Source organism: Plecotus auritus, assembly GCF_963455305.1.
Source record: "Plecotus auritus genome assembly, chromosome: 9".
Lineage (NCBI taxonomy): Eukaryota > Metazoa > Chordata > Mammalia > Chiroptera > Vespertilionidae > Plecotus > Plecotus auritus.
In genome coordinates this window covers 96,643,368-96,664,691 of record NC_137783.1, presented here as the reverse complement: position 1 = coordinate 96,664,691, position 21,324 = coordinate 96,643,368, and the positions used below count along the sequence as shown (strand labels likewise).

Sequence of the window (21,324 nt, the reverse complement as noted above, 5' to 3'; positions counted from 1 at the left end):
TCCAAGTCCATCCATGCTGTTGCAAATGGTAAGAGTTCTTTCTATTGTACAGCAGCGTAGTATTCCATTGTGTAGGTGTACCACCCATCTAATCCATTCATCTGCTGGTGGGCACTTAGGCTGTTTCCAAATCTTAGCTATTGTAAATTGTGCTGCTATGAACATAGTGGTGCATATGTTCTTTCTCATTGGTGTTTCATGTTTCTTGGGATATATTCCTAAGAGTGGAATTACTGGAGTTTCCACAAACAAATTTGAAATTGAACTCCCATTTGACCCAGTAAAACCTCTGAAATATTTTAAATTGAATCTCAAGTATGCTAGTATTTGCATAACTGACCTATTAGGAGATAAGCTAGGATTTACTGTGTTCTGAAGAGATATGAAATAGCATCTGAAGATGCCGTAACATATTTTCGAATGTTCACCTGAAACCCTGTCCAGATAGAGCTTGAAGCTCCTGCCTTCAGGCTGTTGCTACCAGCATATTGAGGACGCCAGATTCATAACTGGCTTAGGGTCTGGGTCTGTTTTAGATCTTCCAGTTAACAGTGGCTCCTATCAGCTGAAAAGCAGATGACCACGTGAGTCTGATGGGGGCTGTTTTTCCTAACTATCTGTTCACATCTTTCTCTAGATGCCCAAAGCGTCCTGAAAGCAATTTTGTAACTCGTTCACTTTCTGCTAGAAACACTCACCAACTCTTTCCTCTAATCATACTGATGCCAACTGGAATTCATCAGTGGTTGCTAATAGCAAAGTCAGGCCACTCTGCTCAGGATATGAAGGTGCCAAACTATGAAAGGAGCCTTGCACTGATCATGTTAAAATCCTTGTTCTAGTTCAAAGGGCTGTGTGCTGCTTCAGCCCTGGATTCTCACAGCATCCCCACCCTGTCTCCACCCTGTCCCCACCCTGCCATGTGAGGTCAATTGAAGGTCCCTTTTTACTGACTTGGTATAGGGGAAACTTGAGGCATTACAGAGCATTAGTGTTCTTTTGAAAATAACTTTTGGTCCTTCTGTTTTTTTATTTACAAAGAGTCTGATATTTGAAATACTAGTATCTTTTTAAGCCTAACAAATAATACCTTTTTTCAACATCCTATTAGATTTCACTTTTTGTATTTTTATCTTTACATGTTGTTGTAGTTACTATGCTACCTAGCAAAACTTAGTTAGGATGGCTTAGCTTCTGTATTTATTATTTAAAGAAGGAATAAGATTGCAGGGCCCAGTTATAGAATTTTAAAATGCTATGTGACATAATCACAAATCCAGGAAATAATATTGCAAGGGAAGGTTGGACAAGTCCCTGTAAGGGACAGCACCATGTAACAGACTGCCCACATAATTACTTGATATGGTCTAAAAAATTAGAACAGTAGACATTTCTTTCTCTATACATTATGTAAATGACTGGCAACATATTGAGAAATGTTTGAGGCATTTCCCAGAATTAACTTAGTAAACGTCCTCATATACACATGTACATGTACCTTAATAGGATATGTACTATTCACTTTCTTTTCCTTGGTCTCCTCAGGAAACATTGTGTGAAATGCCATTCCTGGTCAATGAACCTTAGGTTAATTTACATTTCAATAAACTGATTAAGAGGGCAGCTACTTCAACTCTTTCTAGGATATGTGGGCTTTGATGGCTTTTAAAATTAGTTTTTCAATAGTTTTTAAAAGGTGAGTTTTATTTATTCATTCATTCATTCATTTAAAAATATGGAATGTGCCCTAACTGGTTTGGCTCAGTGGACAGAGCATCAGCCTGTAGACTGAAAGGCCAAGTTCGATTTCAGTCAAGGGCATGTACCTTGGTTGTGGGCACATACCCAGTAGGAGGTGTGCAGGAAGCAGCTGATGTTTCTCTCTCATCGATGTTTCTAACTCTCTATCCTCTCTTCCTCTCTGTAAAAAATCAATAAAATGTTTAAAAAAATATGGAATGCTTCACGAATTTGCATGTCATCCTTGCGCAGGGGCCATGCTAATCTTCTCTGTATTGTTCCAATATTAGTATATGTGTGCCAAAGCCAGCACAAGGTGAGTTTTATTTAGATATTTACTTTTCATGTTTCTTGCTAGGTTAGATTACTTTCATAAAATCAGAGCTAAATTCCCAAAGATTTGATCATTTAGGGAAATAAATTACATGGCCAGGGCATCACTGATTTACTAACTTGTGATAGGTGTCAAAAAATACAAATAACATGGCACCTCTGTTAAAAATGATTTTCTACAGCATCTATAAGATGGTGACTATGGTTAATAATACTTTATTGCATATTTGAAAGTTTCATGAATCTTATCACAAAACACATTTACATTCTTTTAGGGTGTTAGCCCCCAGGGTAGTTTTCTATAAGTTCTAAATTTAACCAGCCAACCTACTATTGGTGTAATCCATTCAATTGGTCAATTCCTTTTGAAGCCATAATCCGATATCAGCACGTGGGTGTGGCCTTAGGTGAGTATAAAAGGCCCATGTTTCCAGAGCCACTTCACTTCTTCTCCAGGGTAGACTGACTGAGGTTGGAGCTGCCAGTTGAGCGCAGAGAGTTCCTACTAACCCTGATATCCACAGAACTTTCAGAGGTGAGACCACTCATCAAAAACTCTGATGAGTATGGAATTTAAAGTAAATACCTTCACGCCTAGGTTCTCGTATACAAATACTTTTAATGTACTTCAAGCAAACAAGTAGATTTCTTAGTTAATAGAAATGATATCAATATTTAAAGTATCTGAGATTATAGCACTTGTAATATATTGATATTTGCTATAACAGATTAATTGATTATTTTTATTTTATTACCATTTGCTACTGGAATTTTATTTCGATCTTAAAAGAGATTTCTCTATTTTTTTGTGAAATTATGGAAATCTAAAACTATCAATAATGTTCAACACAATGTATACATGTAAGTCTTCATATATATTAACCTACAAGTACATGTGCAATTAATTAGAAAAACCTTGTTAAGGTCCTATTTGCTCTTTCCTTAAAACCTAAAGTTTCCAGGCTCCATTTGGAAACTTTGAAATAGAGCTGAACAACCGTAGGGCTTCCCAGGAAGTGGAGATGGATATAATGGGAGACTATCAGAAATAAAGATGAACCAGTCATGCTTCCATTAACTGCATCTCTGGATTTTCTAGTGTAGAGACAATATCCCATGTTGTTGTTTTTTCTCGTGTGTGTGTGTTTAATTGATTGCAGAGAGATTTAAGAGGAGAGAGAGAGAAAGAGAAAGAGAGAGAAACACAGATGTGAGATAAACATGGATCAGCTGCCTTTAGCATGCACCCTAACTGGGTATAGAACCCACCACCTGGGCATCCACTGGGGCTGGGAATCAAACCCACCACCTTCTTGTATATGAAACAACACTCCAACCAATTTCGCCTCGCAGGCGTCCTCAAACTACGGCCCGCGGGCCACATGCGGCCCGCCGAGGACATTTATCTGGCCCCTGGGTGCCGCTGCCTGTCCTGCTTAGCAGCCGACTCATCCTGGGCCCGCAGTGCGCATAGGAATTTGTTCATAGTTTTTTTTTTAAACTATAGTTCGGCCCTCCAACGGTCTGAGGGACAGTGAACTGGCCCCCTGTTTAAAAAGTTTGAGGACCCCTGCATTAGGGCATTATTTAAAAACAGAAAAAAAAACACAAGTGATTACTTTTTGCTGATTATTACTGTAGCTTGAACATTGACCAATTCAAAATGTGAAGGTGCTATGATGGACTAAATTAACTGACTTGGGAAAATTTTGTTTTCTTGAACAAGATATAACAGAAAAATTTACATTTTCTTGTTTAAAAGGAAGAGTTTTGTTATTAAAGTTAAGGAATAAATTCAACTGTTTATAGTTTAAGGAGTTCAAAGTTAAAAACACTTTGACTAAACTGAACCAGTATAGTTTAACCGAGTTGGTTTGATTGGGGCATATAGAGACTATTAGCATAGATATTAAGGGTGTGTTTATTTAAAGTCATGGAATCAGAGAGACAAAGACAGACAAAAAGAGAGAAATTGGTTCATTAATTTATAGTCTGTATATGCACTAGTGAACCAAACAATAAGTGAGGTATGATTGAGATCATGGTTTATTTTTAAAAATTCATCAATTTTAGAGAAAGAGAGGAAGAGGGATAGAGAAAGTGAAACATTGATTTGTTGTTCTACTTATTTATTCATTCCTTAGTTGATTCTTCTATATACCCTGACCAGGGATCAAACCCCAATCCTTGGCGTGTTGGGATGGCGCTCTAACTAATTGAGCCTACCAGACAGGGCCCAGATCATTGTTTATTTTAAACAAAAAGCATGCTGAGGACTCTCTTGTCTCATTTTCTCATTTATATCTTAGCATAAACCCAACCTGTCTAGATTTGTTATGTCTAGGTTTTTATTGGAGTTAAATTAAAGAGTAGGTTAGATACCAAGTTAATAGGTAGATAGTGCTCAAGCAGACATGCCTTTATCCAAAGGTCTTTTTTTTTTTTTCTTTCTCATCTGGGAGGAAGAATAACTTTCTGTATCTCCCTCTCTCATTCTGTCTGTCTTTCTTTTATTTCAGTTTCAGAAACATGGAGTCACACACCTTGCCAGGCTTGCTGATGGAACTCATCTGCTCCATCTGTATGAACTACTTCCTAGATCCGGTCACCTTAGACTGTGGGCACAGCTTTTGCCGTCCCTGCCTGTGCCTCAGCTGGGATGCGGCCCATACTCCAATGCGCTGCCCTCATTGCAGACAAGTGTCAGAGAAGCACTATTTCAAAACCAGCATCCCTCTCAGGAGCCTGGCTTCCCTAGCCAGACAGGCCAGAGCTGACTCTGTCAACAGCTCTGAGGAGCAGTTCTGTGTGGCACACAAAGCAGCAAAGAGGCTCTTCTGTGACGTTGAAAAGAAACTATTCTGTAGGCACTGCTCTGATTCCCGGAACCATGTGGCTCACAGCCACAGGCCGGCACAACAGGCTGCTGAGGAATACAGGGTAAGTGGTGCCTTTTATGCAATTTGGTAGATGTAGGCTCCTAAGTGAGAGAAAGAAGAGGATGATGTAAAGGAAATTGATTGATATTAATGGAACTGGTGAAGCTAGTAATGTTTCAATGCAAAATTCAAAATTATAAGTGTATCCTGGCAATGCTGTTGGTCAACTTGGACACTATAATCAGAGCTGTGTTGAGCTTTTACTAAGGTAGATTTCCTTAGATATTTTGTCCAAATATGTAGAATTGGTGCTATTGTGGGGCAGGTGGCTAGCAACAGGAACACTGGATTCTGATGCAAGTTTGACTTCTTCATAGTCAGGATACATGAAAATCTGGGTGTCAATTTCTCAAGAAATGATCTGTAAGGTCTCCCCAAACTTCTGATTTTATGTTTCTGTCACCTTTGATGATCCAAATATAGGAATCAAATCAGATTAATGTGAAAAGATCAGACCTCTTCATTCTAACTCAGGGTGACAGGGCTTTCAACATCTGCCTTTAACCATAAAAAAGAGGATAAAATTTACAATAACCATCTTAGGTGTCACTAAAGCTCATGGTTATTTTGCAGGAGGAACTTCTCAAGAGAATGGGCTCCTTATGGAATATGACTCAAGAAATGCAAAACAATGTGAACTTGGAAGCTAGGAAAGCCAAGTCATTGGAGGTAAAAATGAACATGTTCTGCTTATATTTACTTTTATATATTTATGCAGATTGAGAAATGCTGGCTTATAGTTTTAGGTACATTGGAGTTAAAGAATAATGGTTAAAGAATAATAGTTTCTGCCCAGGGAAAAGCAGTTGTTTTTAAAAAATATATCAGCAATAACAAATATAGTGGCCAAATATATAGTACATACGGTTTAAAACAATGCATGCAGTTCACCCTCTACACTCAAGGAAGCTAGTGGAAAGAATGCTACACTCAAGTGACTGTGGAAGAGAGTGGGAGGCTAGGGTCCCAACTGCTTGAAGTCAAATATCCACATATAACCTTGGATTTGCCCACAATTTTCTTATTCTTTCTTATCTGTGAGACATTGTTTACTGGATCCCATGGATACCAAATTCTGGGGGTGTTCAAATTATTTTGTAAAATGTTGTAAAACAATGCATAGAGTTGACCCTTTGCATTCATAAATTCCAACATCAGATCAAAAATATGGTCTTGGATCTGCCAAGGGATGGATATTTGAATAGGAAATACACAGACATAGATGGTCAACTGAGTATTTATTGAAAAAAAATCACAGTCCATATGGATGTTGTTCAAGAGTCAATCAACTGTGTGTATGCAAGCCTTGAGAGGTGTTTGATAAATCTTTTCAGAAATGGAGTAAAAGACAATACCACACTAAGTTTAACTGTGAAAGAGAGGAGAGAAATAAAGTAGCACCAAGAAAAAAATAGAGAATTTTAAAAAAATCTGTATAATATGGTGTATAGTGAAATCTTTAAAATACCTAATAAAATCAAGCAAAGGACCAATAGAAAAAGAAGGTAGTGAAAAAGAAATGATTGATGGAGTAAGAACTGGGAAGCAACATCACAGGGACTCTTTATTTTTTTATTTTTATTTTATTTATTTATTTTTTAAATATATTTTATTGATTTTTTACAGAGAGGAAGGGAGAGGGATAGAGAGTCAGAAACATCGATGAGAGAGAAACATCGATCACCTGCCTCCTGCACACCCCCCACTGGGGATGTGCCCGCAACCAAGGTACATGCCCTTGACTGGAATCGAACCTGGGACCTTTCAGTCTACAGGCCGACGCTCTATCCACTGAGCCAAACCGGTTAGGGCGGGACTCTTTATTTTTTAATTTTTAAATATTTTTATTGATTTCAGAGAGGAAGGGAGAAAGAGATAGAAATATCAGTGATAAGAGGGAATCATTGATCAGCTGCCTTCCTTATATCCCCTGCAGGGGATTCAGCCCTAAAGCCCAGTATGTGTCCTGACCTGGAATTGAACCTGACTGCCTGGTTAATAGGTGGACACCCAACCACTGAGTAACATCAGGTGGGCTAGTCTGGGACCCTGTAGAGGGCTTGATTTAATAGGAAAAGAGTCCAGGAACATAGGGTCAGTATGTACAGAAGGGCTTGCAAATACCCAAGACACTGAGGTCTGAGGCAAAAAGTTTCTCAAATATTTTCTTGATGAAACTAAGGAAAAAAATGGAAGTTTGATAATCTCTTTAGAGTGAGAATGTGTAATCCCTTTGATCCTCTATCTGTGCAGGAGTATGTGGCCCTTAGGAAGGTGATGATCAGAGCTGAATATCAGAAGATTCATCAATTTCTCTATGAGGAGGAGTGCCTCTATGTGGACACAATGGAGAGAGAAGCAAATGAGATCATCCAACAACTGCAGGAAAGCAAAATCAGAATGACCCAACAGACAGAAAGCCTGAAAGAAATATTTAGAGAGCAGATGGGCATGTGCCACAAGCCAGATATGGAGATGCTCCAGGTGAGAGGGGAGGGTCCATCCTCAGAGAGAGGAATCCTATTATGTACAACGTGGCTATGATGCCTGCATACACCATTACCTTCAACTAAGTGATTATGCTCCTGGACTCCCATCATCGTGTCTGTCCAGTCAGTCACTTATTTTCTTTGGGACCTCTTTGCCTAAGTAGCTGACATAGGATAAAGTGATTTCAGTGTAATCTGAAGTACCACCTCCACAGACAGATTTTCCAAATTCAGTCAATCTCTGAGCAGGGCAACATTAACTTTGCTGTGATCATTCATTATTTATATTCCCTTAATCCAATGTCACTCTCTGCTATTGCCATAAAAGCAACTAGCTAAAGACATTGAGGTTTTGACCCTTGCCTAGGCAATATTTCTAGAATTTGTCAATCAATTCTAAAGCTCTCTGTATTTTTCATTGGATGACCTGTTTTGCTTTCATCGTTGTAAATGGTCAGATCTCTCCTTGGGAATAACAGGGCAATGAGTGATATTGGAAACCTAGACCTGGTTGCATCACTTCACTTCTCTGCCTGACCTTCTTCCATCCTCAGGACACCTTGAGGAAGCTCTGCGTGTTTTAGTTTAAGTGTTATTATTAAGATGGCCTCTGATTGTTCCTTAAAGGGGAATAGGAAAAAGTACATTATGAAAACAAACTCTAGAAAATATGTAAAAGGACATAATTTGCACGTTTACCTTCTTTTTCTGTTTGTTTTGCAGGATTTGGGAACTGTGTTGGAAAGGTGAGTTTACACTAATACTTTCTGAGAAAGTCATTTTCTTCTTAATGAGGGAGCTGTACATGTTTTGAGCTAGAAATCTTTTCCTCTGTAGCTATTTCCCGTTTTCTTTCAAAAGTGGCCCTGAGGCCTTCTGGTCTCAGAAGTTTCCTTTCCATGTGGCTGAATTCATATGTACCCGAAAACTTCTGAGCTTCTGAGTTATCTTCCAGCCCCTCTCTCCTACCATATCCCTATTTAGCATAATAAACATTACTGGAGTGATTTTTGAAGGTATCACAGAAAAGGTACCTTACACGGCACAGTTGGAAGTTGAAAAGGGTAGGAAATCGGGAACTTTGCTATAAATGTGTTAGGATTGATTTTGTTCCCAGGACTAGCAATGACTCAGCCTGTTCCATCACTGCAGGTCAGACCTCAGGGGGAATGACCTCCTGGTGCCCCTTAAGAAGTTAGACCTTCAGGAGCCAGGCAGAAGTTAGGTGTTCCTGCTTGAGGGGAAAAAAAAAAAAAAAAAAAAAAAAAGAGCAGAGCTGCCTGGCTCTGTGGACTCTCCCCTGTCAGAAGCTGAATGTCTCTTTGGTGACGACTCTGAGACTCAAGTCCCAAAGACTCTGCCTGGATGTTCTGCTCCCTGTCAGATACCCAGGGGTTTACATTCTCTGAGGTGGAATAGAGAGAGGAAATGATTCTCAATCATTTTAGAAATGCAATAATATCTCAGAAGAATGGGGAAGTTGGCATTCAATATAATTTATAAATTTAGAAAAGAAGGTAACATTTCGTATATCTCCACAAGAGTAGACTATAATGAATACTCCATTAGCTCAGAATGAGAGGATCCTGATGAAATATCTTGGATGAAAAGCTATGATTTTTAGACTGGATTTGTGACTAACCTTTGCCTCCAAATGCCACTGATGTCATTCTTCACAGGACCGAATTGGTGCAGAATCAAAAGCCTCAGCCAGTGAATCCAGACCTCACTTCCTGGTGCTGCACTGGACTCCTGGACTTGCTGAACAAGTTCAGAGGTAAGAGCTTGCCCTATGGCATTAGGCCTCAATTTCTTTGTGGTTCTTAGTTTTATAGGTTCTTTTTCCATTTTAACATTATCTTTTCTCTCATGAAGGCAGTCCATCACTTTCCAAAATTATATCTTCTTCCCTTGTGTAGTCATATCGCAATGAACTTTGCAACTTATTGAAAATACAAAGCAAGATACCTATTTTTATTGATGTTTGGTATCCATAGAGGAGAAGAGCAATGAGGTTGACCATATGGTCACAAGGAGATAGAATATTTAGTTCTCAGAGTAGCCATCAATATTGTATGTTTACTCAGTTACCCCACTTTTGAATGTTTAAATATTACCTTGATGGATTTAACCTGTTGTATATTATCAATGCATTTATCTTGAATTGCACTAAGAATATTTATTACTTATAAAATCAGAAAGTCCAACAAAGGACTGAAAATGTCACAAGCAGAATAATTTTAGTGCTGTTAGATCAATGTCAAAACCACTGACAGAGAAGGATCTGTGACCACGGTCCAATCATATTAGGCTCATAGTAGAGAGCAGGTCTAAACCCCAGAAATGAAATTGAGATTAGATTTATGCAGGGTCTGAACAGATAATGAAAATCCAAAGCACTCTCTTCAGAAATTACTAATTTATCCATAATATGTATTTCAATCAAATATTTACATTCTTGAAAAAGTAACAGGTGCCACTTATACTCCAATAACAACCCACATAACAGCAAAGTGCTGTTTATTTATTAAATAGTGTCAAGGTCAATCAACACAAGAATTGTTTTCTAAAGGAAAGAAAAGGTTTTAGGTGTGACCTGAAACAAACTACCCAGAGGTTGACATTAAATCTCTGCTTCACACTGTCACACTCTTTGTGATATGTGCAGAGGTTTTGTTTTCTTCTTCTATGTAATGTGAAGGATTTCTGTATAGAGATAGTGATAACACTTGTTCTTTGTAGATGAGCCAGTCTGTACTCTCTTTGCTGTCTTTATTTTGTATTTCCCTGGAGGAGGGGCAAATGAAGAGACTCTGCCCCTCAGGCCATGGAAATTCCATTTATTGACCTGTTTTTTGCCTCTCTCTGCAGTGGATAATGTCCTGAGTGATGGAACCATCAGTCTCTTCATGTGCATTTCTGGGGATGTGAGCAGTATGCTATTTCCAGCTGACCATTACAACATGTCCAGGGAGCCCCAGAGACTGCGGAGTTTTGTGATTTGGGGAACGCATACCTTCACCTCTGGTAGACATTACTGGGAGGTGGATGTGCCACACCCCTCGTGTTGGATTCTGGGAGTCTGTAAAGATATCCTCATAATGGATAACCTTTTCTTTATTGATTGGGGAGAAGCATCTTTTCTATTTTCATTGAAGCTGAATGATCATTATTATCTCTCCACTAACCGCCCACTCTTAGTTCATCATGTGAAAATGCCTGTGGGTAAGATTGGAGTGTTTCTGGATTATGACAAAGGAATTGTGAGCTTCCATGATGCTGGCAATGGTTCCCTCATATGTAGTTTAGCTTCTTCCTCCTTCTCTTCCCCTCTGAAGCCTTTCCTTTGCTTTGAAGCTTCATGAAAAGTTAAGTTTTAGCCATTTATTTGATGATTTCCATAACTGTGTACACTATTTTCAGGAAATATCCTGTGAGGTAACAGGGTGATACCTAGCACATTGTAATTTAAGGGTACATAATTATTGTATGTTTATAAAATGGCATAACCACATTAAATTTATAAATGTATTTATAAATTGTCTTTATATATACATCTATCTATCTATCTATCTATCTATCTATCTATCTATATATATTACTAGAGGCTCAGTGCACGAAATTCGTGCATGGGTGTGTGTGTGTGTGTGTGTGTGTGTGTGTGTGTGTCCCTCAGCCCAGCCTGCACCCTCTCCAATCTGGGACCCCTCAAGGGATGTCTGACTGCCCATTTAGGCCCTATCCCAGTAGGCAGTTGGACATCCCTCTCACAATCCAGGACTGCTGGCTCCCAACTGCTCGCCTGCCTGCCTGCCAGCCTGATCACCCCCTAACCACTCCCCTGCCAGCCTGATTGATGCCTAACTGCTCCCCTGCCAGCCCGATTGCCCCTAACTGCCCTCCCCTGCAGGCCTGGTCACCCTTAACTGCCCTCCCCTGCCAGCTTGGTTGCCCCTAACTTTCTGCCCCTGCAGGCCTGGTCACCCCCAACTGCCCTCCCCTGCAGGTCTGATCTCGCCCCAACTGCCCTCTCTTGGCCTGATCCCCCCCAACTGCCCTCACCTGCAGGCCTGGTCCATTCCAACTGCCCTCTCCTGCGGGCCTGATTGCCCACAACTGCCCTCCCCTGCCAGCCATCTTGTGGTGGCCATCTTGTGTCCATATGGGGGTGACCATGTTTGACCACATGGGAGTAGCCATCTTGTGAGTTTGAGTGATGGTCAATTTGCATATTACCCTTTTATTATATAGGATTGTTGATAGTATTATAGATGTCTCCTATTTCCTCCTTTACATCCTGCCTCTTAGCCCTACACACTCCCCATCCCCCAGGTCTTCACCACCATATTCCACCTCTGCTTGGGCTATGCATATAAGTTATTTTGTTTTATTTTCTCATTCCCCAATCCCCACATCAATGTATGTCAGCCTGTTCCATTCTTCCATGCTTCTGACCTTATTTTATTGGTGAATTCATTTCGTTTGTTTGATTCCACAAAAAAGTAAGATCATGTGATATTTGTCTTTCTCAGATTTGCTTATTTCATGTAGCATAATACTCTCCAGGTCCATCCATGCTATCCCAAAGGGTAAGATATACCTGTTTTTCACAGATGCATAATATTCTATTGTGTAAATACCTCACAGCTTTTTTAGCCATACATCTACTGATGGGCACTTGGGCTGTTTCCAAAGCTTAGCTATTGGGCAAAGGAAACTTGGGCGAAAATACACAAATGAGACTACATCAAAATAAAAAGATTTTGCACAGCAGAAATATATCAAAATGAAAAAGGAACCCACTGTATGGAAGAACATATTTGCCAATGACACATCTGATATGGGGTTAATAACCAAAATATATAAAATACTCATACAACTCAACAAAGGAAGACAAATTATCCACTTAAAAAATTGGCAGAAGGCCTGATTAGATATTTCTTCAAAGAGGACATACAAATGCCTAAGAGATATGAAAACTTTCCCAAAGTCACTAATCATCAGAGAGATTCAAATTAAAAACATAATGAGATATCACCTCCCACCTGTCAGAATGCCTATCATCAAAAACTCAACAAACAATAAGTGCTGGCAAGGATGTGGAGAAAAGGGAACACTAATTCACTGCTGGTTGGAATGGGCATTGGTGTAACCACTATGGAAAACATTATAAAGTTTTCTCTAAAAATTAAAAATGGAATTTCCATTTGACTCCACCATCCCATTTCTGGGAATATAGCCTTAAAACCCGAAATAACAATCAGAAATAATATATGCACCCTAGGTTTATAAATTGTCTTTTAATAAAAATGTTTATGATGGAGCATTTATTCCTAAATATAATCAATGAATCAATGGCTTTTAAGAAAAAACACAATCATACTAAGGTAAAAGGTCAATACCATAAAAGTCATCCCTTTACTTTATTCAGTAATTTTAGTAATATCAGAGGGTTATGTAACAATCAAAACTATCTAATTTCAGGACAGTTTCATTACACCAAAAGGAACAATTACTTATTAACATTCACTTCCTATTCACTCTTTCGCCCTCCTTGTCAACCCAGAATTGACTCTCAATCTTTGTGGACTTGTCTAGTATATACATTTCAAGTACATGGAATCACACAATGTGTGACTTTTTGCATCTGGTTCCTTTCACTTGTTATAATACTTTCTGATGTGCGTTACTTGACTATCTGAACCAAATTTGATAGAAAAATAAAGAGGTGTATATTTCAGGTTAATAAACAAACTGTCCTAGTTGGGTAGATCCCACTGCCTGAGGTACTTTATCATTTCCCTAAATCTAGTTACTTATGACTTTTCAGCTTAAATAACAGTTTTTTTTTAAAAAAAATATATTTAGTGATTTCAGAGAGGAAGGAAGAGATAGAAACATCAATGATGAGAGAGAATCATTGATCGGCTGCCCCCTGCACGCCCCCCACTGGGGATGAAACCTGCAACCTGGGCATGTGCCCTTGGCTGGAATTGAACCTGGGACCCTTCAGTCCACAGGCCAACACTCTATCCACTGAGCCAAACCGGCCAGGGCTTAAATAACAGTTTTTGAAGGATGTCCTCCCTGACTCCACAGACCTGTGTATTCCTCTTAATTCAAACTTTCTGAGCCTATTATACTTATCATAATAGTCAACAAACTTTCATCAAATTGGTAGTTATTTATTGCTACTAGACTGAAAATTCTAAGAGTAAAGACAGTATTTGTGTCTTTTCCCACTATTCAATGCAACACTTAGAAAATAAATGACAATAAACATAAGGTGAAAAAATGAATAAATGAATCTGTAGTATGCTTACTCCCATGTAATTGTGAAGATTTTCCTAAATGAGGCACATGATTTACTAATCATAAACTGAAATGTATTCAATTTTTAGTAGCTTGTATGCATTGAGACACCATTGAAAATGCATGGCAATAATGGAAGAAGATATTTAACATATCTGTATCCAACAAATGACTCTACAGAAGGAACAGAAAGAATTCTAAAAGTCAATAAGAAAAGGACAAGTCAACTAGACCTAAAAATATTGGAAGGGGTAATTTGAACAGGCATTTAACTAAAAAAAAAAAAAAAATGGAATCCATAGGTTTGTACTGGTAAGCCTATGGAAAGTGTTCAAAGGCATTTATTATTAGCTAAATGCAAATGAAAACTGCACTGTCAAACACAAAATGATACAGATATTAAAATAGGTAAGGAACTGTGGTAACAGAAGAATAGAGGAAACAAAGCTACCATCTATTGCTTAAAGTAAACTGGCATAGTCACTTTGGCAAACTCTTTGTTAGTACAAGTTAATACACTATGATCCAATGATTTCAGTCCATGTTACACACCCAATAGCAATGCATGTGTATGACCACAAAGTGGATATGTGTAGTGCCTGCGTGGAAGCACTTTTCATGCTTACCCAGTTGGAAATGAGCAAGTTCATCAACAGTAGCATGAACAAATTGTGGTACACTCATATAGTGGAATACTCTGAGACAAAACAATAAAAACAATTGTTATATACAGGGAAATATATCAATCTCACCAGCATACTTTTAAATAAAAAGGAATTATACACAGAGGGTATATACCATATGATTTTATTTATATAAATATCAAGATATAATCATTAGAATCAGGGCTTATTAATCACCAAGATATGATTACCTTTACAGGAGAGGGGGTTAGATGCGGGACAAGGTAGGCAATCCTGGGAGCTAGATGTAGGAGTATGTTACTTTTGTGTTATGCAATAGAACACTCTCTTGACAATTTATTAACCATTATTCCATAACTAGAGGCCCAGTGCACAAATTTGTGCATAGGTGGGGTCCCCTGGCCTAGCCAGCATTCGGGGATGATGGGGGTCGTCTCACCCAGTCCCAATTGGGCCAATCGAGACTGGGTGGTTGGCTGGCCATGGGGCAGGACCACAGGAGGTTGGCAGGCAGCAGGAGGTTGGCTGTGGGAGCACACTGATCACCAGGGGGCAGCTCCTGCATTGAGCATCTGGCCCCAGGTAGTCAGTGCATGTCATAGCGACAGGACAAACAGTTGTTCAGTTGACTGGTTGTAATGGTTGCTTAGGCTTTTATATATATAGACTAGAGGCCCAGTGCACGAAATTCGTGCACAGCGGTGTGTGTCCCTCAGCCCAGCCTGCACCCTCTCCAATCTGGGACCCCTCAAGGGATGTCTGACTGCCCGTTTAGGCCCGATCCTGGCAGGATCGGGCCTAAACGGGCAGTCAGACATCCCTCTCACAATCCAGGACTGCTGGCTCCCAACTGCTCGCCTGCCTGCCTGCCTGATTGCCCCTAACCACTTCTGCCTGACAGCCTGATCACCCCCTAACCACTCCCCTGCCAGACTGATTGATGCTTAACTGCTTCCCTGCCAGCCTGATTGCCCCTAACTGCCCTCCCCTGCCAGCCTGGTCACCCCTAACTGCCCTCCCCTGCTGGCCTGGTCCCCCACAACTGCCCTCCCATGCAGGCCGGGTCCCCTCCAATTGCCCTCCCCTGACGGCCTGGGTCCCCCCCAACTGCCCTTCCCTGCAGGCCTGTCCCCCCCAACTGCCCTTCCCTGCAGGCCCGGTTCCCCCCCAACTGCCCTCCCCTGCAGGCCTGGGTCCCCCCCCCCAACTGCCCTCCCCTGCAGGCCTGGTCACCCCCAACTTCCCTCCTCTGCCAGCCTGGTCACCCCTAACTTCCCTCCCCTGCTGGCCATCTTGTGGCGGCCATCTTGTATCCACATGGGGGCAGCCACCTTGCATGTTGGAGTGACGGTCAATTTGCATATTACTCTTTTATTAGATAGGATGTTTAGAGATCTGTGGACAGGGTAGGTATACTTTTGGGTCAGTAACATGAAATGTACCCTTTCACTGTGTTTCTAAACATTATTTCAGTTATGGTGTCCTACATTATGGATTCCAGGGAGATTTCAGAGCATCATTTTCCTCATGTCATCTATAAAAAAGTTTATGGATTGGTAGAATCAACACCATTAAAATGTCCATACTACCCAAAGCAATCTATAGATTCAATGCACTGTCCATTAAAATACCAATGGCATATTTCACAAACCTAGAATAAACTCTCCAAAAATTCATCTGGAATAAAAAAAGACCCCAAATAGCCACAACAATCCTGAGAAAGAAGAACAATGTAGGAGGGATCTCAATACCAGATATCAAGCTGCATTACAAAGCCACTGTTCTCAAAACAGCCTGGTACTGGCATAAGAACAGACATATAGACCAATGCAATAGAATAGAGAACCCAGAAATTGACCCAAACCACTAAGCTCAATTAATATTTGACAAAGGAGGCAAGAGCATACAATGGAGTCAAGACAGTCTCTTCAATAAATGGTGTTGGGCCCTAACTGGTTTGGCTCAGTGGATAGAGCGTCAGCCTGCAGATTGAAGGGTCCCGGGCTTGATTCTGGTCAAGGGCATGTACCTTAGTTGCGAGCCTTGATTGTTGTTGTTATCACTGGAAGGAATTGACCTCCAGGCCAATTGGCTGTGAGGATCAGTTGTGTCTATGCTGGGAGAACTTCTGTGCTGGAGACACCCTTATGAGACAAGACTTGCAAAATTGCAAAAGCCTCTTTGCTCAGCTTGGATGGGGCAGAGTCTCAGGGCAGAGCAGACAGCTTTGGCTTCCTGTCAGCCCTGCCCTATGAGGCCCCTGAGTCTCAGTGTCCCTCAGTAATTGCTGCAAGCACCTCTGAGAGAAAGCCGCCCTTGAGTTTCACCCACTGCCAGACAGTCCAGTTTCTCCCAGAATGAGACTGGGTTCCCAGAGTCTCACCCAGAACTGGAGTTCAGCATAGTCAGGAGCTTCCGTCTCCCTCCCACTTGAGAAAGCCAGCCATGCACTCAGCCGCCAGTCCTCTCCGCTCTCGAGTCTCCCTACCTCAGTCTTTTGCAGATCCTCTGAGTCTCAATGTGCTTTTCTCTTTCCTTCTAGTTGTAGAATTTCCACTCAGCCAGCTTTCCTGTGGTTCTGGATGATGTCCATTTTGTCTTTTAGTTGTAGTTTTGAAATTGTTGTGCGAGGCAGTAATTTAGGTGTTTACCTATGCCACCATCTTGGTTTCTCCCAGCTTTTACCTTTGAGAAAATAACATAAGTATAAACTTCATAAAATGTCACATAGAACTAGAAGAATTAATAGTGAAAAACCGTGGGTCCCTTATCCAACTTACCCACCTTTGATTCTGTTCAGCAGACTAAAGTGCTTTCACCTGATCAGTTTTATGTATTACCCATTTACCTCTTACTAGGGAAGTTAGGCATTCAGTTTTCTCAAATGGCTTCTTCTCTCAGCCTCCAAATACTTAACCCTCATCCCATTGTCTCAGTTTATAGCTGCACTATACTTGTGGATTAGAACACTTTCACTGTTTTCCTCCAGGTACCCATAAGCAATTTACTACACACTCTTCACCTATTCAAACACATCAGGTGATGTGGCAGAGCTCATCATCCCCTGAGGCTCCTCTGGGTTCTCTGGTTCTCTCTGCCTGGGGCACAGATGTTGCCTGTGAAATTTTTCCTTCACGGAGAAATCTGAGGGTACCTCATTTATCTCCTCTATTGCATCTCCTGTTCTCCGGATTTTGTTTCCTCCTCTTTCTTGTATACTCTCTCCTTGTTTTGAAGCTCATTCTTCAGGCACTTCCTGAAAAAGATGTATGAAAGCTAAATGTCTGAAAGGTGTTATCTGTGCCACACATAATTCTTCCATAGTTTGGCTGGGCATCAACTTTTGGTTAGAGATTCTGTACCCTCAAAAATTTGAATTCATGTCAGTCAGGGGGACACTGAAGGCAAGGCTGAGATCTTGATATTTGGGCAGCCTTCATTGTTTTCCAGCCTTCAGGATTGCTGTTGAGATTTTGGGCCATTTGATCCCAGTTCAGAACCTGTTATTTTTAAAAAGATGATTTTTAGTATCTACCATTTTTTTCTTAGAGAGTGGAAGGAGGAGAGATGGGGGGGGGGAGAGACAGAGACAGAAAAATATTGATGTGAGAGAGACACTGTAATTTTAAATTTATACTGAATAGCTCTCAAATGTATGTATTTACCAGTCACCAGGTGTAAGCAAATGCTCCCTGCATGTGGAAAATCAGCCAGCAACTTTAAAACTGCTGTAGAAATCAGGTCAGTGACAACAGAACCAATTAATGCGTGGGATGAGGTGTGTGGTGAGGTCACGTGCTCATCATTCCTGGAACATTGATTATGAGTGGTGCCACTTGGATTTATGTATGTAGACTATATTTGTAAACATGTAATATTTATTTATGTGGTAAGATTACTACAGCTTTTTTTTTGGGGGGGGGGACATGGCCTATTTTGTAAAATTGGTTCTAAATAACAGTGAATAATAACAAAAAAATAACCTGTAAATTCAATTATAAGCACATTTTGGTTAAAAGCATTTTAAAATGAACAGGATGTTAATTTTTACATATGACATAAGGACAGTAACTTTTGTCCATTAAATCCAAAGCCCATTAAATTGTGGTCCCCAAAATGCAGGGTTTACTATAGTAAAAACCTGGGACAGATTTTTATATTATACTAACCCTTTGGTAAGTGGCTTATTGAGGAACTTAAACACTTTCCTTTATTCATTACTGACCAAAATAGTCTCACTAATATTACTAGTAAATATGGCACTGTATTTTATTATAAGCTATCTTACAAGAGATATATTTTGTTCTTTGGGTTTTTTTTTTTTTTTTTTTTTTTTTTGTAGGCAATAAACAAATTCAGCAGCTATCCACTGTATCATAGTGTTTATGAAACCTATGAATTGGTGGAAAAGTTTTATGATCCACCTTTTTAAGTATCACCATGCTATGGCCCAGGTTGGAGGAGGGATGGTATTTGAACTAGCCAATTCCATCGTGCTCCCTTTCGACTGTTGAGATTATGCCATAGTTTTAAGAAAGTATGCTGACAAAGTCTACAACATTTCAATGAAACATCCACAAGAAATGGAAACATACAGTGTGTCCTTTGGTATGCTACACATTTTCAGAATTCATAATCTGTATGTTTCTGTTAATCTCTAAAATATGATGACATGCCTGAGGTCCATTTTTCATTTATTGTTGTTCTACATGATCAAATATTTTCTTTATAGCTATAAGTGCATTTTTCCCCCACTTGTGCTTATCTGGAAATATACAAAATGTTAATACTTTGTAAAATACAAAGAACAGCTTACACTATTTTTCTCTTTGCTTCAGTTATAGAGCAATACCATTAGGTCCTAATTTCTCTTTCAGACTCACTCTTTTCTGCAGTGAAGAACTTTACAGAAATTGCTTCTAAGTTCAGCGAGAAACTGCAAGACTTGGATAAAAACAAGTATGTGCTACATAAAGGAGTTCGGTGTTGAAATATCTTTGCAAGTTTTTGCTGCTTCTGTCCCTTCACTCTAAGCATATAGGCTGCCATCTCTCTCAAAGAAAGACCCACTTCTGACATCCTGAGTGGCAACTGTGCTGCTGAGAAATGCTGATGCTCCTTCACTGCCAACTCATTAGTGCAAAATCCCCAGCTGACCATTGAAGGGCCTCCACCGCCTGACCAAAGCCTTCTCCAGCTTTATCTCTTGTGCTTTCAGTATCTCTCCATCAGACTTCAGCCAAACTCTTATTCCCGAACACACCTTCTTTCTCCCTCTCCTTAAAGTCATTACCTCCGCAAAGAATTCTTTTCTTCCACTTCCACGTGGGAAAATTCTATTTATCTGGAATAACAAATATTGTAAAACCATCATTTTAGGATTATTTCTGTATAAAGTCACACAAATAAAACATAATTTGAACATATTTTTAAGATGAGGAAAAGTAATATTTAAAAATGAAGGATTTTTTTAAGGTAGAATTTTGTGGGTGAACATCTGTGTTATCTTAAATACCTTATGATCACACAAATATCAAATCCTTGGGGATCAATGCACAATTACATAGAAAGAGCTCTGCATCCAAAGGTTGCTGGTTTGATACCCAATCAGGGCACATGCCTGGGTTTCAGGCTCCATTCCAGGTAGCAGGCCGCAGAAGATCTGTTTCCCTCTTTTCCCCTCTCTCTCTAAAAATCAATAAAAAATATTTTAAAAACTACATGCAAATATAAGAATAGATGGTCTGAAAATAAGCTAGTGCTCTATAAGGATGTATTTATAATGAAGGATACATAAAAGATCAATGGGGAAAGAAAAACATATTCAAACATAATGTTGTATAAGTTTCTTTAGCAACTGATAAAAAAAGGGATTTCAAAGTCTCACTCCACATTGCATCCAAACATAAGCAAAAAGTGTGGAAGAACTCTTTAGTCAAATTTTAAAAATTGGAAGTAAAATTTCAAGTTTTTAAGCCACAGGGAAATGACAATACAACCAGACTTGAGAACAAAGCAATGGTTAATTATATGAAAACTAATTATCAAATTCGAAGATAAAAGAGTGGGAAACCTCTTCTGAAGTCCCTGAGGGACAGGCTGTCTCCACACTAATGCCAGAGGATGGTGCGGGGGAGCTCACATTGTCCTAAGAGTCCCTGCTCCTCCACTCCCCACCCCTGCCAAAGACAGGAAACCTTTTCAGCAAATGTGGAAAGGGGGCAATATAATGATTATAAAAATATTTTTTTTGGAAAATCAATAAGAAAATCCAAAAGCTCAAAGTTGGAAATACTGCTGGCCATGCCCATTGCCACGATAAACAAATCTAAAAGAGGATGCCACCAGTACAGAAACAGATATTAAAAATATTCAAATTCATTAATAATTCAAAAATACAAATGAAAATAATGTTCTATTATGTGCATTTCAAATTAGTAACTATTTTTTTAAAAATATATTTTTATTGATTTCAGAGAGGAAGGGAGAGGGAGAGAGAGAAATAGAAACATCAATGATGAGAATCATTGATTGCTGCCTCCTGCACGCTCCCTTCTGGGCATCAAGACCACAACCCAGGTATGTGCCCTTGACTGGAATTGAACCCAGGACCCTTCAGTCTACACTCTAGACTCTACAGGCTGACACTCTAACCACTGAGTCAAACCAGCTAGGGCTGAAGTCTTAATATTAACTTTAGAAACACAAGAATTCAATTTCAAAGGCTATAGAAAAAATTCCTTATGAAGGTGTTGCTATTACGTTCTTTGTTAGACTGGTAATTGGAGCACTTTTGATATCATTGCATCATTTCACCCCTGACCCAGTGCCTGGATAATTGGCCAGAAGTAGCACATGGAATTGTGG

The 21,324-nt window shown here is 39.7% G+C and overlaps 1 protein-coding gene across 1 annotated transcript; it reads left to right on the top strand.

The window, feature by feature from the left end:
• Positions 1-4,602: 4,602 nt before the first annotated feature.
• Positions 4,603-19,447, top strand: LOC308233620 (tripartite motif-containing protein 64-like; the record flags this gene model as incomplete). Its single annotated transcript, XM_080640600.1, has 7 exons — positions 4,603-5,013; positions 5,586-5,681; positions 7,266-7,496; positions 8,225-8,247; positions 9,181-9,278; positions 10,373-10,528; positions 19,353-19,447. The coding sequence occupies 7 exons, from the start codon at positions 4,603-4,605 to the stop codon at positions 19,445-19,447; spliced, it is 1,110 nt and encodes a 369-aa protein (XP_080496726.1).
• Between the last annotated feature and the right edge of the window lie 1,877 nt (positions 19,448-21,324).